The 18727-nt window shown below is 40.9% G+C and overlaps 1 protein-coding gene across 2 annotated transcripts in view; it reads right to left on the bottom strand.

Annotated features, from left to right (window-relative positions):
- The window catches only part of LOC112464301, a 28765-nt gene continuing 10038 nt past the window's right edge, over window positions 1-18727 (bottom strand). For both annotated transcript variants that reach the window (XM_025031217.1, XM_025031218.1), the window contains exons 2-8: window positions 7961-8043; window positions 3383-3627; window positions 2884-3077; window positions 2042-2164; window positions 1744-1958; window positions 1216-1620; window positions 1-1147 (exon numbers count right to left, since the gene is read on the bottom strand). In XM_025031217.1, coding sequence (XP_024886985.1) covers window positions 560-1147; window positions 1216-1620; window positions 1744-1958; window positions 2042-2164; window positions 2884-3077; window positions 3383-3627; window positions 7961-8002 — 1812 coding nt within the window. In that variant the 5' untranslated portion in view covers window positions 8003-8043 and the 3' untranslated portion in view covers window positions 1-559. The remainder of the gene's footprint in view (window positions 1148-1215; window positions 1621-1743; window positions 1959-2041; window positions 2165-2883; window positions 3078-3382; window positions 3628-7960; window positions 8044-18727) is intronic.

Genomic DNA, 18727 nt, shown 5'->3' with positions numbered 1-18727 from the left:
AGATTTATTCAAAATGTAAAAAGAAGAACTTGTGTAAAAAGAGCATAATATTGTCATTGTGTAATATTCAGAAGAAATATTCATAACAATGCGGTATTTATTAGTACTTAATTGATCATAATTGAAAACTACGACTCGTGACATAACGGCTGAAAAAAAACATCGCGTTATTGAGACAATATTTATGTTACGAGTTATGGAATAGCTTCGCTATAAAATCATCAGAATAACGCAAATACCTAGTAAAGATATACGAGTCCTCGACAACTGCGATTCGCGAGAATTCGGTCGTCGCGCGATTCGCAGGAGGACACTCGAACAATAGTGTCGAATAATAGCGTTCTGTTTCCTTTAGTATTAGCTCATCTCTCTGCGTGTCTCTCTATGTGAAATGCCTGTCCTCTCGATCTAACCGCGATATAATCGCGCGCAGCTCAGCTCCGCACTTACGATACTTTGTACAGCGTATTATTGCACATTGTCTCTCCTTAGACGCACCTGGCCCACGGTGTCTTAAGGTGTCTTAAGATGACGCGAGTTTAAGGCCTCGTCATCGTCATCAGTCTCGTTCGACCGATGAATCCGCGGTAATCTGCGAAACTATGTTCGTCTGCTTCTGTTGCAGCTCATCGGGATGATGAGCGGGTCGCGCCGTGCAGCGCACGCGGAGCAGACCATAAGGCAACCAGCCGTTGTTGTTGGCGTGTACTTCGGTTTGAGTGTTTTCTCTGCTGCCGGCGGTGACGTCCCGCTGCGCCTGCAGCCGATGCAGCATCGCGCCCGCAACGAGGGCGGAAACGACCGCCGAGAGGGCGACGACGATGAAGAGCGCGCTGAAACCTGGCATTGGTAGACAGATCCCGTAAACGACCTCTTCGCGTATCCTGCCCTGAAAAACTGTCACCGCCTCGGCATGCGTGTCCGGACTAAAGGCCAGATCCGCCTCGGAGATGACCTCGTAAATACCGCTAACGCCGACGTCAGCGCTGCGCGCTTTCCTGTCCGTTACCGTCACCGAGCGTTTTCGCCGGGTAACGCTGGCGGAGAGCGGCGTCACCGGCACCGCGCCATTGTCTTCCTCCAGATTCCGTGGTCCATGTGGGAATTGATCCTGCTCGCTTTCATACCTGTTCACTCGCGATGGCTCCTGAAAGAGAAGCGGCGACGTTATTTATACCGATTAAGAGAAAGTTTTACAGTAAGTTTTATATTTACCATAAATAGTTTCGATAAATCGACATCATCCGGCTGGACCTCGCTGTGGTGTTGCGTTTCAGTCTCAGTACTCGGCACAGTCGACGGTACTCGTCGGTTACTCGTCTGTGCCTGCGCTTTTGGAATCGACTTTTCAACATCCAGGAAATGTCCACCGATCGACGTCATTTCATCGCCATTCTGGATGACATCGTCGTACAGAGAACCACCTCCTTGCTCCACATTGCCATCCGCATCTTCGTTGTCTTTATCCGCGCTACTGTTATCGTTGTCATTGGAGAGGCTAGAGGCTGCCGTGCTCTCTATATACTGTGGTCGTATTTGATCCTTTCTTTCTTGAATATAGTGAGCTACGGAACCGCTCAATTGGCAATGATCCAGGCAACCGTGCCGACATATTTCCACCTTTTTTATACGAATTTTTATATAAGCAAATTTGTCAAAGAAAACCCGGAAGGTAGATTGTAAATATTATATTGTAAATAATCAAGTTTGGTTTGAAAATCATCAAATTATTACATTTATTACCTTGCATTTGATATGAACGCTTAACGCGTCTGGGAATTTAAACGCGTGGAAGAAGGCGTATGTAATGACGGTCGCGCGGTCGTCGGAGCCGCGCGCCTTCAAGAACCGGCTGATCATCTTCGGTCTTAGCACGCATCCGAACTCGTCGCTGAGCTGTATCGTGTGACCGCCGCCGTCCGAAGCCACGCACGACTTGACCCGCATGTCGAACTCACCTGTGCTCGGTTAAATAACAGAAAATTACGTTAGCGCCCGTGCGATCGCCCGGAAAGTTTCGTGTATCTGGAGAGCTCGTTACCTCGATAATCGTTTATGGCGACGACCAGAGTAAGAGTGGAGCCGAGCGGCACGATACCGGACACGGGGGGCGCCCATGGACCCTTGCCGTGCTGAATTTCCATCCAGCAGTCCACGTTGTCACCTACGAATGGAGCAGCGATGTATAATATGGGTGTACAACGTTCACCCATTCATGACGAAAAGAAATATCCAAAAATAGCGTAATAGCATAATACCGGCGTAATAGCTACATATCACCACGTTTTTGAAAGTGATCGCGTTTATATTTATTCCAACGGAAAAAAGCGCGATATTAGTTAATTTAGCGATATAATTGTTCTTCAGAGTATTCTCTGTATATGTATTTCGGCGCGGTGCGACGATCGCAGTTTATATATGTTATATAAACTGAAATTAACTGATGTCACTGTGGTTTCACCTGCGGCCAACCGCAAACGGGTGCACGAGTTGCAGTGTATCTCGTATGATATGTTTGCGCGCATCAAATGTACCGCTATCTATCCCTCGTAACGCACGTTCAAAAGCCAAGTATTCATACGTGCCGCTTTAACAGAAAATTACCATCGTGGAAAATACCTGCGTTGCGCATTTACTCGGATATTTAACCGCGATAATTTCATAAAAACTTGAAAGTCTTCGAAAGGACATGATTCTATTTGCTGTTTAAGATTGTTTACATTACAGCAACAGATGGCAATCGAAGGAGAATTTCTCGTGCGCGCGGATGTGTCGCGTGGTAGTTTCGATACTTTCGATAATGTCTCCATTAAGATTTTATCTCCATTAAGAAATGGTAAATATTTGATAAAAGTATAATCGTGAGAACTGAGGTGTTTGTACCTCTAAAATCCAACTGTATCACGTCGAGGTCCGCGATAACCATCGGTGGCTTCGATGCGGTCTTTTCATAATCGTTAAACCACTCGCAACGCAGTCGTTTAGCCTCGTCCCAAACTTCGAGTAAATCTTTATCGTACTGGACCACCACGGTATTCTCGTAAAATTGTCCGTGCATGTCCGGTTTCGTACCGCATCTAGAGTAAAATAAAAAATATATATAAAATAATGTGCAATACGTTTTCTACAGTTCTTATAATATATGTATATTATAATTTTAACAAAGTTGGTGAAAAGTGATTAACTAAATAAAATTGTGTCTTGATATTTTCGTGTTGTAAGCTCTACGATAAAATGTGACAAAATACGAAAAAAATGCGCGAAAGCAAGAGGCTAGAGTAGATGAAATTTCTTTGATGATACGTCGAAAGTTACATTCGACTATCTATGCTATACATATATGCTATACAGGTATATTTTTCTTTTGATTTCACGCACTTACCTCGCGTAAGCTATCCGAAAGGAAAAGAACGTTTGTCCGGTGGACGGTGGAACGTAGATGCAACGTGGGTCCGCGTGTTGGCCTTTGGACGAGACGATGCCTTCGAAGGGTTGCGAGAATGAGAGGTGGACGTCCATATGATCTTTTCCGCACATCACTTCCAAAGACTGGATGGCCGGCATGCCCTCTGGCCTCTCCAGCGGCCAAATGTCGCTGTTGCTACTGACGCTCCTCAAGCCAACCACCTGCACATTTAAAGAATATTGTACGCTTCTTCTTTGAACCCGCGTGACCTTCCTCCTCTCTCTCTCTCTCTCTCTCTCTCTCTATTTCTGCTATCCCTTCGCTTCCTGCTCATTGTCCGACACCGTATGCATGATGTATTTACATGGCTCGTGGCTTCAAAGTTACGCACGCAAAACGGTAAGAATCGGTTGTCGATCCTACTTTCCTCGCGATACAAGAAAATTACTTTGCGGTAAAGTTCACAAAAAGGTCACTGAGTCGGAAAGTACACCAAGATCTTTTGATTATTTGATATCAGCAGGCAAAAATATTCAACTGAGATACCTTGCGTACATGACGAATAAGATGATAAGCTGAAATGGTTTTACATAATTTCATTTTACGTAAATGTATTTTTAATTTTTACAACTTAATAAACCCTAACCCGATGTTTTCTTCTAGTCCATCTTTATCAGTAATTAGAAGAAATACTTGATAAATTCAAGTCAATAAGTGGATCAATTATTTATCTCTATACATATTGTTATATTGTATAAAACTATTCCAAGAGATGAGAGACAAGTTTTCAGTTCAGTTTAATTGAAACATCGTCCTTAATACGTCCACGTTGGAAATTATTAGCTATAAATCAAGTTCGTTACCTCGCAACGAGTTCTTTTTTGCGCGCAGTGCGTTTAAAGAGGTTTCCTACGAAGATGGGATTGTAATGAAAACTTAAGTACCCGTGTATTTTCGCTCCGCCCGTCCATTAGACCCAAGATAATCCATACGATTTAGTCATAAATACCTCTCACGCTCAATCGGAACTGACAATCCCGCGTATACTTCTTGCCTCGCCGTTAATGCTGGTATACGAGGTAATCACGAGGCACGAGGCACGAGGCACGAGCCGCGCTGAGCCGCGACAAGAGCAGCATCGCGCTGGATCGCGCGGCACGTCTATTTCAGATTAATCATGACACACATTAGCCTTTTATCTCGTATTTTCGCTTACTTCCTCTACTAAACGCAGATAACTACAAGTGCCATTATTTTATTGGCGTGTAAAGCAATGTTTAGCGAGATTACAAAAGTGTTAGCAACGATGATGCTGTTTTGGTTGCGGCGCGGGCGCCTGACTGGTTTTCACGGCGATATCTAATGAATTGAATCTTGAATCTAATGAGCGGTTCGGGGACGCTCGATTACGATAATTAAATTTATCATCACTTTTGCTATTTATTACTTTAATAACACGACACTATTATCAATTAATGATACGACTCCATTGGCCGTGTATTTTCATAAAGACGTTCTGAGAACACATTTTATTCAATTCTGGAATAAAAGTTATAATAATTAAGAATAAAAAATAAAAAAGCAAAAAGAGATATAATACATCAACAGAGTTATTTTATGTATAAATTAACTTGTTTGTTAATAATTTTTAAAATAAAGGACGTGCGGCAAAAGTAAACGCAAAGTTTGTAAATGTAAATTATTAACCGCGGATTGCGGATTGCAATCTCGTTTTGTAAAGAATTATTATCCTAATAAATCTAAGGGTGTATGTATCTTTCGGGCTATGTGTACTTTGTCAAGATTTATTTGTATAGTATTACTATTGTAATGAAACTTTATAAGTAAATCAATATGTCTGGTCTATTAAACCTGATCTAGATTCTGCTTCTCAGAACTTGCTTGCGTTACAATTGCATTGAAATAGTTTATAAAAGTTCTCTATTTTTACATGTAAGTAAACGAAAGTTTACTTATATTGTGCAATATTACAGCTTTTGTCGGTATCGTCCCATCCTTAAACGACGCGACGCGACGCGCGACGGTCGATACCGCGAATTTACTATTAATGCATCTTATACCACCCTAGTGCGGATAAATAATCGTGATGCGCCATCGATTGTCCATGGAACGTTACGAGTGCCTTTGTTCCAAACGCTTCTGGTTCTGGTAATTAAGGGATGCTATACACATGCGCTTTTGGTCGTGGCCTTAGAAAATCTTAGGTCCTAGACGCTACGTGAACGAGCGAGTGCGGTATCGCCGTAACGGGAGAAGCGTCTTTACCGCTGCTTTAACGGTCGCCGTTTTTCGCGCAAGTGAAAACACGTTTCTACGCTCTTACAATCGCACTGTTAAATGACAACGTTTCATTAGAAATGATTACGCACCTGGCAGACGCGGGTATACACGGCGCGTACCCTTTTTGTCGAGTGCGTTGCGCTGCGGCATCGCGCGGCATCGCGCCGCGTCGCGATGTATACGACCATTGACTTATCGTCAGAATCAACTACCCCCGCGAGTATCTCTCTATTCGCTATCCCGATGATTTGCCAAGATATGGAAACTGACATTTTATCGTCAATAACTTACCACCGTACGTACCTTTAAAAAGAATAAGATCTTTGTTACTTTATTGCTGGCATTGCATGTTCTCTCTCTCTTTTAGACGATCTTGGAAAAAATGACAAATAATATTCATATTATATATAGCACGTGGGCACTGCCGCCGCGCCGCGCCGGAGGCAGGAGTAAAAGATGTGGTTTATGACTTCTCGAGACTTGGTTATGACCTCGTGCGCATCGGTATTCCAAGGTACTCGAACGTGAGGCACATTGGTAGGTGAGTTTCCCATCGCGGCACCGGTGGCGTTCGAATACTAATGCCCGTCTGCGAATAGTCAATTGTACTCGTGACAGCGGAAATAGCTGCCTCGGTGCCGCGTGCTCGCGTGTGCCGATCGTAAGACGGAGGATTGAGGTCGACGCGAATACGAATGGAGAGAGTTTTATGGCCGATTTTACTGACCTTCCTCAATCCTTCAGGGATTCGTATTACGTATTAGTAATGTAATCAGTGGTAAAATCTCCGTACCGAATTACTGGCGTATCTTCGATAACTTGGATAAAGCTCGTAAACCACGGAGTGCAGTTGTATACAATGGTTCGTACGTCGGTATTGGCTACTACCAACTGTGTCTACTTCGCAAATTTACACGGTTTAACATTCGATTTTACCATTCGCTCTTTCTTAAATTGTAGATCGCGATAGTATTCCCTGATTCTAATCTCGTCTGCTTTGATCTACATCACAAGCACGTCTAACGATCTGATATACGCACTTATCGTCGACATTTATAGGCGAGACGCGCCTATTTTGCAAGGCCACGCGCGGAGATATATGTTTCGCCGCACGGTACCGTCTATACGATAGGCTTCACGTGGAGTTCTGAATAACGTGAGAAGGAATGAGGGGAATGGGACCGGGTGGAGAGGGGGTTTCAAGACGGGGTAACGGTACCTAGAGTAGGCACGAATATCCGCTTGCAAGCTGTCGCGGCGGCGGCGGCGGCGGCGGCGGCGGCTCCCGCCGCGTCATCGCATTGTCATCTTGTAAATGGAAACGCGAATTCCCGCCGCGCCGCGCCGGTCAGGTCAGAGTCGGTCGCTCCCGCGCCCGCGGAAACGACGAGCCTCTTTATCTCCTGCGCGGTCCTCGGTCCTTGCTAAAACGGTATCCCGGTTATTAGGCGGTCAAACGACTATTACGCGAACGAGTAACTTTGGGAGTAGTTTGGTCCGCGCGTGAAACCGTTATTCATTAATTATTATAGGATCTACGGCGACTACGGCGCTAATAGCGTAGAGCCATTGGCTAAACACACTTGAAATTACGGTCCATTATCGGAATCGGCGCGGCCGGTCGCCAGACTCGCCAGTGCGCACGGCTCTAGGGCCTAATTGACCGACAAAAGAAAACCGCTAGAAGACGCGCGGGACGAAACGCAAGTCACGAGTTACGAGTCTCGTGTGTAATGCCATGCCGACCTCGCTAGTCGATACACCGCTGTTTGTGCCCCTGTCCCTCTTAGCGCTGCTCGCTCGCTCGCTCGCTCGCTGCTCATTGCGCGTTATTAAGACAGCGAATCTGATGTTTCATCTTTCAACGTCGATAACTCGCGCTAATGAACCTTTCCAATTTAGGACGAATAAGGCCTCTCATGACACTTCGCCGGAAGCGTCGCTTCGCGATTATTTAGTATCGCTTCTATCTGAACAATTGTACAGAATTGTGCGAAACTGGTATTGCAGATAGATATTTTCAATTAAACCGTATTAAACGTTTAAAACGTTACATTAATCTTTGACACGTCGGCGTCGCTTAAAAATCAGAATAACGTTAGATGATATATCATCTACTTGGTTCACAAAAGAGAGGACGTTAGCTTGGCACTAATTCAAAATCGAAAAGTTGAAATCATATCAATGTTCGCAAGTACGTGATCGTTATCCGTTGGCGTTTGTCCAATTTGCAAATCGGCGCTGTACACTCACCATATAGATCAGCGTACGTAGCAACTTCCACACCCCTGGCATCCTGGAGGTCCCAGCCTCTCACGACGAAACACCGTCCTGCCCTGCAAAGACAAAAACGCACTGGCTCGCATTAGTCCGCATTAATTTCACTGTTGTGCGCGAATTGTTACGCCGCGGCCGCGGCCGGCGCGCGATTCTACACTTGAAACCGGATCTATTTTAATTTATCCGACCACCATGGTCTAGCGAGCAAATTAACCGGGCACCGTCTGCCAGGTTGCGCTTCGAATCCCAAGGAGGTCTCGAGCGCAAAATTGATTTGCCGGGAGAAATCATGATTATGGAGTTTCAAATATGAAATATGTAAGCGTTTGTGAAAATTAGGATAACGCGGTATGCCGCAAAATTGCAAGGAAATAGCAATCTCTTGTAAAAAATTAGAGCAAACAATAAAATAGTGAGATATTGCCTGCCTACAGTACCTATATACATGTGTGAATGTAGAGCATTCCCAGACAGTGAACGAAAATGTATTTTATATAAATATATATACATCAATTGAAATAGTAGGTACTAAACCTTCACGGCTTTGCCTTGCCGCACACACATGTGGCGTCTTTCATATTTTGTTATCGCTTTAAATCAATTTCAAGATTACCGCGACGATATATAATAATACAACCGGTGAAAATCGATATTAATAGTTATAACAGTACATATATTTGTAAAGATAGCTTAATCCTAACGTACGGCTTGCGCAATCGACCTGAAAATGACGGATACGATGAATATCTAGCATTGTGTCACGTAATGTGATTCATGTGCATCCATTTGCGCTGATACGGTAATAATTAGCGACACGGATAAGATACGACATAAGCTACCGTGTAAAAGTCGAAAAAACCGAACGATACATGCATTAATGTTGTCACTAATTGTTAACCTGTAATTTTAAATGCGTTTAAAAATTTGTGTAAGCATCTTCGATCTTTATTTCTTTTTAACATTTTGGAGAAAATCAGGAATTCTAGTAATGTTTTTAGGAGACGTTATATTCGTTTTCTTCTGAAAAATGCAGGAAGAAAAAAATATGAATACTTCTCGACACAATCAAGTGCAATAGATTATGAATATCTAGATTTTGAGAAAATTTTGAGAAAATTTTGTGAAAAAGAAATTTGACTTTAAGAGTCAGTAGCAACGTAATACGAAAAGAGAGATAGAAACTCGTCGCTACATTTGTGAAATCTTTCAGTTCTTTGATGAAATAGGTAGTCCGTTTAATAGAACTTTTTTGTTTTTTCATAGCAAATTTTTACGGTTATCGGAATAATGCTGTTATCGAGGGATGCTAGCCATTATAACGGCACATCAGCACAAAGACGCAGTCTATGTAATTGACCCGTAGATAACAGATGCGGTATGCGACGTGGGATAGTGAACGCGTTTCGCTATCGAGAATATTGCTGTGTAATCGCGGTCGCGATTGCAATGGACACGGAGAGATAACCGTAGTTTATGAATAGGAAATATCAACGTCACGCACAGAGTGACAGTAGCATACCAATCCCTTGCTTTACACGCCATTCACGTGTTTACACAGTTGTTAATCGCTGCAATCAAAATCCAATCATGTCCAAATCCCAGTTTCTTCGTTATAATTTTTATTATTCTTTCATAATAAGAATGCTGTTCCGTAGGTTTATTATAGAAAAATTTCAAGATAATAATCTTTGCAATTGTGGTTTACAATATTTTGGATCCTGCTGTATACGATATACTTTTTTGTTTTGTATAAGAAACAAAAAGTAAGAAGAAGCATGCAGACAGATTATGCTTTCTCGTTGTCCGTTCTACTTAATTAATAGTCGTAACTCATCGTCTCCGTGAGCGACCGAGAAGTCGCTAATGCATGAATCTATAAGAGTAATATTACCTCGATTTCTCTAACAATACGGTAAAACTATAAGCAGTTTAATTAGTATTATTATTCGAAACAATGTAGTGGTAACCGGTTAATATATATATCATATCATCCGATCAAAATAAATTAAAAGCTAAAGATTATAAATCAGTTGATTACTAATTGTTCGTTTGCGGTGATTTATTCTTTTAGCGAAGAGAAAAGATGAGCAACTGGGATTATTAACCATTTGCAAAGAAATTTATTAACAATTTTACGATACAAGTTATATTAATTTTTAATTGAAACAATGGATAATCTTTTCCTATATCCGTAGTTGGCTGTATTTGCAATTATTGTATGTAAAGCAGTATTTTACAAGTTTTGTAAAAAGACATTGTGCGCTAATAAAAGAATGTTTTAACTACGTTTTAAAAGAATTCGTCTGACATTCCATATTAAATCTTGAGGTTACAGCGAGAGCATGAGCGATATATAACGATCATCGCGACAGGACAGGGATAACATGAGCAAACCCAATACCGATTTCAAGGCTGTTCGCGGCTCGTTAACTCCGCCGATCGTTTTTGTTGGATTAAACGCATCGCTGCACCAATACTCCCTTAACTGCAGTTCCAATATTGACAGCGATCGCTTCAGACTGTCTGATTATTGGACGAACGGCGTACCCAGCAATATAAAGATGCGATCGAATCTTTTGCTCTTGCAAGTAACATCTCGCACCTGTGTGTGACCACCTAAGTAACAAATTATACGTCAAGTTTTTGACGAGCGTGAGACGTTCCGGCCGAATGAATTAGTGGATCGTCAGTGAATCTTATAATTCTGTCTTTTTTTCGGTCATTCCATCGAGAACGAATAAACGTTTTTTTCTTTCTATTGACATAGCCATCATTTGCCATGTTTGACTCTGAGACAGAAGAGATGATTTTTTATGCACATGGAACAAAAAGTCTATAGTTGATCTTCCCGCAAAAGACGGTAGATGCGACGGCAAATTAAAACAGATATATGTATACTTGTAGAGATTTTTAATAAAAATAAAATAAAATAAATTATATAATTTTATTTTATATATGTATATTATAAAATAAAAAAAAATTAATGGTTCTTCAATTAAACAATAACTTTGTGTATGTGGCAAAGCGAAAGATTAACTACTATAAATAGCAAGTTTTAAGGAAAATTCTGTCTGAACCTATCCCAAGAGAAATCTCAGAGTTGGCGCTGTTGCTTGAAAGAGGACGTTCGCTCGGAGTCTCATAATTCAAAAGGAGCGTGCAGTGTCACGGTGTCAATTGTAATCCCGCTGGCTGTGGGAGATGAATTAAAAGAAGGAAGCAGAGACAGAGCTGGTCGTTAAGTCCGCGATGAAGGCATGTATTACGACTTTAATTAAAATCGAGTTAACTAGTATGTTGCTCGTTTAAGTGGCACAACATGGATTATACGGACAATGTTTAAGCGCCGATAATATATTCGCAAATATCCGTTCGTGACGCTTGAGTTGTTGCGATTGTTGCGAATATGTAATTACTGCGGTTGACCAGCGTCCTAACAGATTAACGTCTACACGTTTCGATCTTGATTTATGTTCTAGCGAATATCAAACAATTAGCGCCGACTGTTTAATGACTCGTAGCTCCCGGCGAAGAACTATCGTTCCGCGATTGTTGTACCGGAACGATTCTCAGCAGGGTCGTTCGACGACACGCATCGTGAAACCAAATGGATAGAGATGTACGAGAAATATTCCCTTTACGTTAACATTAAAGAAGAGAAGCATAATCGTTGAAATATCCATCGTTAAAAAGTTACATAATATTAATAATTATAAGAACGTTGCGAACGTACGATTTGAAAATGCAAATGAAACGATATAAGATTCAAGAAATTTAATGTCCAGAATAGATAAAAAATGAACTTGTAATAAATACTTGATTTTAAATTTGATTTAGAAGAAATCAAAGAATTTATATTCGAACGCATGAAAGTTGTTGGCGGCTTAGATACTTGATACATGCGAAGCCGATCGAGATTCGCAATCATGCATATGCTTAGGAAACTCTTATTTCGTTCTGCGATATTAACTACATACAATTTATATGGCATGGCATGGTTTATACATATTGAAAGGCGAACTTTAACGGATTGGATTTTATCGTTCGTAATCCTTAAAAATTTTACTGTTTCACACATTTTATTACAACAATTTACCAATAATGAACAATTCTGATTTCTCGAGCAATAGACCTCGACTAGAGTATCTAATAAAAGTTTTTGTGATATGGCTAAAATAGAATTTTTACAGACTTTTAAAACTTTCGTGATTTTATTAATAATAGCACTTACATATATGCCTGCTTTTACATTCTTGGTTGTAATAATTTCCAATTGGGTTGTCATATGTGCCAACCCAATCGCGATTTGTGTTACCATTCTTATTTAATAATATTTTTATTTTACAGTTACATCGTGCGCGCGCGCGCGGACATGCCCTCTTTACTATTAACGAGTATAAAAAGAATAAGCGCTCGCGATGTTCGACGAAAAGTTACGCGGCCGACACGTTAATAGGAAGAGCAGGCCAAAACGGGTGGTCCTGATGATGGAAGGGTTAATCGAAGCAAGGAGCTGTTTCGTGATACACGAGTACCATGAATACTTGGTGTGTTTTTGATTTGCCCGCCTCAAGCATGTCGGCGGAAAGCATTAATTAGCTGTGCATAACCGACTCGTACAAGTGCATATGACGCACAAGTACAAGGATCTCATCGCCTCGGTATCGTTTTCTAGCACTTAATCTCGATGTTTATGTTTACACACTCACTTAATTAGCGAGTAGTAAGTGTATAGTAGGTTAAGTAATTGTAATAAATATCAATCTTCAATTTAAACAGATCTTTAAAACATTTCTATGAACAGCAAAAGAGAAATTTCAATGAAAAAAATACATAGCAGGCACATTTAGAATCTTCCACTTTTTCGAATTTCCGAAAGTCAAATACAATTTATATGCAATGTTAAGACAAAACATTTGTATTATGAGCACCTGTCGAATCGCCTGTTAGTAGAGATAGATGGCTGGAGGTAGAGAGAGGAGAGGATAGGAGAGAGATTTGTACACAATACATTCTTAGAATGTTTCGACCGGGCCGGCTGGATTACACGCGTCTTCGTAACGGTGTTTCCCGTTCGGGCCGGTGTGCGATAGATCCCACGCTAATAATTCCCTCACGGCACCGTTTCAGGGCGCTTTAATGTGACAGCGTTGTCTCTTTTTTAGTTTTTCTTTCAACGTCGACCTCAACGTCAACCATTGTCAGTTACACATGTGTGCAAGATCATGCACTAATATGAGAAATTATATTTATGATTACGCGTGTTATAGCTAAACATTAGCTACTTATTCATTTTTCAAGCAAGCATAAATCAATAAATATCTTTGTACATAGCTATTAATATAAGCTAGTACAAGAAATATAAATTTAATTTTTATCATAGAGCAATATTTAGCGATATCTATGTTAGGTATTATTCATTTGGTGATAGTTAACGCGCGTTTGACATCTTTCTTTGAATGCATTGTTATTGGTTTCTGATCCGCACCAATTTCTCACGGTATCGTTCTCAGATGCACTAACTTAATACATCAGCCTCGCGCCAGCTCTTTCTTTTCAGCATCATCAACAGTAGGTACCTTCTTCTTTCTTAGCGCGAACGCGCATACGACGATTTGTCTTTGCGTGTACGTGCATCGCAATATCAAATCGATCGTCGCGTCGTTTATGGTATTCGAGCGACGACATGCGACAGGACTCTACCTCACGTCGACCGTTTTAGAATTCCAGTCGATTCCTTCCCAGAGTGGCAGTCGTGATTCCATTCTTCCATTCGGACGGACGACATCCGCAATTTATTTAGAATTATCCTCGATCCGTGAACGCGAAGGTATCGCTCGTAAAATTTTTTCATTGTCTGAGCGCTGCGCCGGCGCCGTATCATTTTTTGAGATTTTGGATTTAGTACCATTAAATCTTACGGTAAAGCGGAAATGGCGAACTTTGACACGGTAAACTGTATACGACTATAAAAAGGTATGCAATATTACACTATCATATTCTCATTGTCAAACGTATGTATAAGATAATAATTATAAAAGTTCATACATTAAATATTAAATTAAATTCATATAAACTCATAAATCGAGTACTTTTATAAGACCATAATTTTGGATCGATTGCGATCTTCGTATTCGATATTTGTTAAACGTTAAACGTGATATGGAATGATGATCGAAGCGAAATGTGTAAGAGTGTGTGTTAATTGCAGATTCATGTTCGAAAAGAACTTGGCGAAACATTCATCGCTGCGAACAGGGTCAAGATAGCGTTACCAGGTTCGGCTCTTCTTCTTCTGGCCGTTTAATACTCGACAACCGTACAGCGATAAGCTTTATAAATTCTCCGGAACACGATCGTGCACTGCGTACCGACAAACGTACCGCTTAGTGCCGGAGGTAATGACTAGTATTAATAAGTAATATACGGTAAATGTGACTGTCAAATTTCCAACCTAATATATGTACTATTTACATGATACTTCCGTACGACATGATATTATCGCGGAAGTAATTCTTTATCGGAAATCGCGTTATCTCTCTTTAATAAACTTTCTTTTTTCTATTCATCAAGCGGCATATTGAACGCATAGATATTCTTTTTATCACCCAATTATTTGTTCTAAAAAAAATAAATGTGTTAAATATAAACAAATATAATCTTTCTTTTTTGGTAATGAGTAACAAAGATAAAACGATACCTACTTATGTCGACTTGTGTCGCTTGCTGGAAAGCTCCCATACTACGTTTTTAAGAATTGTCTAATTTATCTTTGAAATGTTTGCAGAGTATACCTTCCAAAGTATTAACTCTCATGGCATGTATATGATGTATAAAATCATCACTTTCCTTTTTTGTGTTTGATTTGATGGTATCGTAGAACACAATGGAGAATGGGGGGTACAATTCATCTGGATAAACTACATTATAAGAATTATAATAAGCGCAAGCGTCATCACGCTGATGTTGCAACAATCTTACATCTATACATATGTACGTTCATTTCATAGATAATGTATCCTGCGTATATATGTATATATATTAATACATCGCGTCTCTCGTTAAAATAGAATAGAAAGGAAAGTATCACGGTATCGATTTGATGAAAGAGTAGATTGCATCATTAATTCATTTCTTATATGATTCGATTATGTTTCGTACCGTTATACCTATACCTCATCTACAGTTCATCCATATAAAATTACACACGTATACGATACAATACAGAAATCTCGTATCTATCGTATCGTGCTCGCGCGCACGGCACAATTAAAGTTATTACGAAATATAAACGCAATAATTAACCGCGAATTGATCGGCCAGTGACACTAGATATACGTTGAAATTTACCGTTTCGCTCGAGCGCGTCATAACCCCTTCGGATATTATTTCGGATTTAATCGCAGCCCTTTCTTCCTCGCTGCTGTGAGTGCTGTGTGCGTTGTGCGTTGTACATACGTGCTCGGGAATTTATTACTCGGCAAATCGAAAAGGATGCGGGCGCGAAACGAGCTTGCCGATGCGGCGCGGCGCGGCGCGGCGCGGCGCGCGGAGCTGGGATTCGGTCCACGAGTCGTAACCGCGCGCGTAATTGACTTTACGATCCATTCACCGCGATCGAGATCGGTTATGTTAACATTAACGGTTAATGCGACTCAATGATCGTCGTTGCGACGGAAACGACTGGGGACAATTATCGCGTGCGGAATGTCTGCTCGATGCGAAATAGCGCGTGTAGGAGAATGTGTACACGCACGCGTGTGCACGACACGTCACGCGTGTGCACACGCGATGCGATTATGGATAAATACAGGGTAAGAACTGTGCTTGTTGGCAGCTGTATAGTTATCGACACCTCGGCGATAAACGCACTTCCACGAGCACTTCCTATCGTAAACGTAAATATAAAAGAAAGCGATTTAATTATTTCTTTGAATGACACAACGACATTGTTAAGCATTTTTTATTTGTTATAAATAAAAATCAGGCAAATCTTCCTAATCTTCGACCTGCGTTATTATTGCTTTATCGATGACCACTTGTAAATAAATCTTTCTGTCTCTCTTTCGCTCTGGTATGTTGCTGATGGATGACTTTTGCCGATTATATCTCATAGTATATCACGGTTGCGAGGGATAGTTGCATCTTCTCATCGATAGGGAATTAATTAAAATTACAATTAACACTTATATTTTGTTACCCTTACGAAAGATTATTGATTCTCTAGTTACAATAGAGGATCATAATTTTTATAAAACAAGTCTTTCTGAATTAAGCATTCGTAAATGAGTGATAGTTGTCGGTATTATCGGGGAAATATAAACAATCGTTATTCCCACGGTACGTACCGGTGTCTCAACGTATAAATAGATAAAGTCGTGACACGGTAATGTTAATTCGCCAAGGAATTACATTGGCAAACGAATGCAAAGTTATGTCGGGCGCGATTCCAAGTCGTATGCGGCGAAGTTGAATGCCCCGACGTCGTCGATGGATGGATTAGTGCGGCCCGTACTAACGTAATCGTATGCCTGGTGAATATTTCATGAAGCGCGGAAAAAAGAGATGACACCTGTTCGAAAACCGTTAGTGTACTCCTTTTGCTCGCCAACGATGGGCGGAGAGGGCAAACGGACGTTCGGCGACTTATTTCGATGCAAATTTTCGAAAAGAACGCCCGCCGTGCGAACCGTGAATTTGGCGATGCTGGTATGCACATAAATGCAGTCCATTCCAGAAATAAAAATCTTGGCCTACATACCTAACATTGATGCTGTGGTTTCAAAAGATTGTTGTACTAATCCTTCCATTTTTTTTGTATCTTTTATGATACGTTTTAATCTTTTATCTATAATTTACAATACCCAAGCATGTGACAAAGTCAAATTATGTGCCATATGAAATATCGTACGTGCCATATAAATCAGATCGTACGCGTGCAATCTGCTACTAATTTGTTTCGGAACGACATTATTCTTAAACACGAATAGCGAATAGCATGCAAAAATATCTGACACAATTTCGAATGGTGCCGTGTATATACACGCAATCAAGTGATTCACGGAAATTCTGTCTCACACAAATCGTATCCGTGATACATGCGTATGCATGCCAGCTTATTCGGATCCGGTTCACGTATACTTGCGCGCCGGTAGTGATATCTCGGTAGTGTTCGATCACAGGGCGAATTCGCATAATAGCATATTAGACGCGTTCACAAAACAAGTCACACAAATCCATTGATTTCGCGATAGAAGGTGACATCTAATTTGTTCGTAATTTAGGAGAAATCGTGACTTAAATATGTTACTTCATACAAGTATATTATAGAAGGAAATGATTAAATTAATGTGCTATCTCATTCTATTCGTAAAAAAATTGATTCATTGCGAATCTAATCTTCTTTAATTGTTGATTCTCATCATGAAAGGTGCAGAGATCTATGTATACAACCAACTGGATCTATTTTCTTCTACATCGAGAAAGTAAGGGTTGACCGACATTCATGGTGAGACGACGCGACGGCGACAGACACGAGGGCAACAACGGCGGTAGCTGAAGAAGCAGTAACGGCAATGCGTTTGGCGGACCGCTAACCGGAATGCGTGCGCTAACTCTTGGCCGTCTGGAGGCTTGGTGCTTGGGGCTTCGCAAAGAGCGGTTGGCTGATCAGTTTGACTCCAAAGAGGCTGGAGAGGGATAAAGACCGATGAAAGTAGAGGCAGCGAAGAGAGAGAGAGAGAGAGAGAGAGAGAGAGAGAGAGAGAGAGAGAGAGAGAGAGAGAGAGAAAGGGAAAAAGAAAGGAGCGTAGAGAGGAGAATGAAGTCGATGATCCGCTGGAACGAAGTCTTTATCTATATGTGCAAGAGAAAGAAGCAATGAAGAGAAAAGCGGCCAACGAAAGAGTGAGGTAAAGATGAACGAACATAAGGAGATGAAGTAAAAGAGGGATAAATTAAAAAGAGATAAGAGATGTGCGCGCGCGCGCGCGTGTGTGTGTGTGTGTGTGGTGTGTGTGTGTGTGTGTGTGTGTGAGAGAGAGAGAGAGAGAGAGGGGCGGTTTAAAAGCACGTGGGGATCTCAGGCACATTGCGTCCGGACCAGCGCGGCGGCACGAAAATTTAGTGAGGCCTCCTTGCCCCCCTGTCGACCGACCACATTCTCTCCCCTCTCAATTTCCTCATCCAAGAACCTTATCCGCCCGGTTGTTTCGGCGCGGTCATTCTATTCGCACGCGTTTACATCGGTAAGCAGATCACGCAAGTGTGGACCGCAGATAATTCGTTTCTCCGATGCCTGCTCGTTTATATCAAAAGGAATACACTTTATGATATTAAGGCTACTTGCACATTTGATACAAATTAGCAGCATTAATCCCGATTAATTTTTAGATAGCTGGAAGGCATTGTAATGTTTTTCGTGCACTAATCAGACTCGATTAACATTCATTGAAAGACCGCGTCTATATCACATGAAAAACAATATCTGTACTGTGCATCATTTAATGACGTTATATCAAATAATTATATAATACTCGTGTAATGCATTATAAATTTATTTCAGGGACTAATTATTATTATCTCTCATTAACGTCATTTTTTAATTTTATACTTAATCTAAGAAAATATAACAATACGCACGTAAAGACAATTTCTATCAAATATTCTACAGAAAAATAACATAAAGAGAAGATAGATAAATCAAGTAGTAATAGTAACAGAGAGTTTGCAATAGTTGCA

This window comes from Temnothorax curvispinosus, unplaced genomic scaffold (genome assembly GCF_003070985.1).
Source record: "Temnothorax curvispinosus isolate PA1 unplaced genomic scaffold, ASM307098v1 QBEX01014079.1, whole genome shotgun sequence".
In the NCBI taxonomy this organism is placed as follows: Eukaryota; Metazoa; Arthropoda; class Insecta; order Hymenoptera; family Formicidae; genus Temnothorax; species Temnothorax curvispinosus.
The sequence above is the reverse complement of the archived record's forward strand: the minus strand, read 5'-3'. Positions and strand labels throughout refer to the sequence as shown.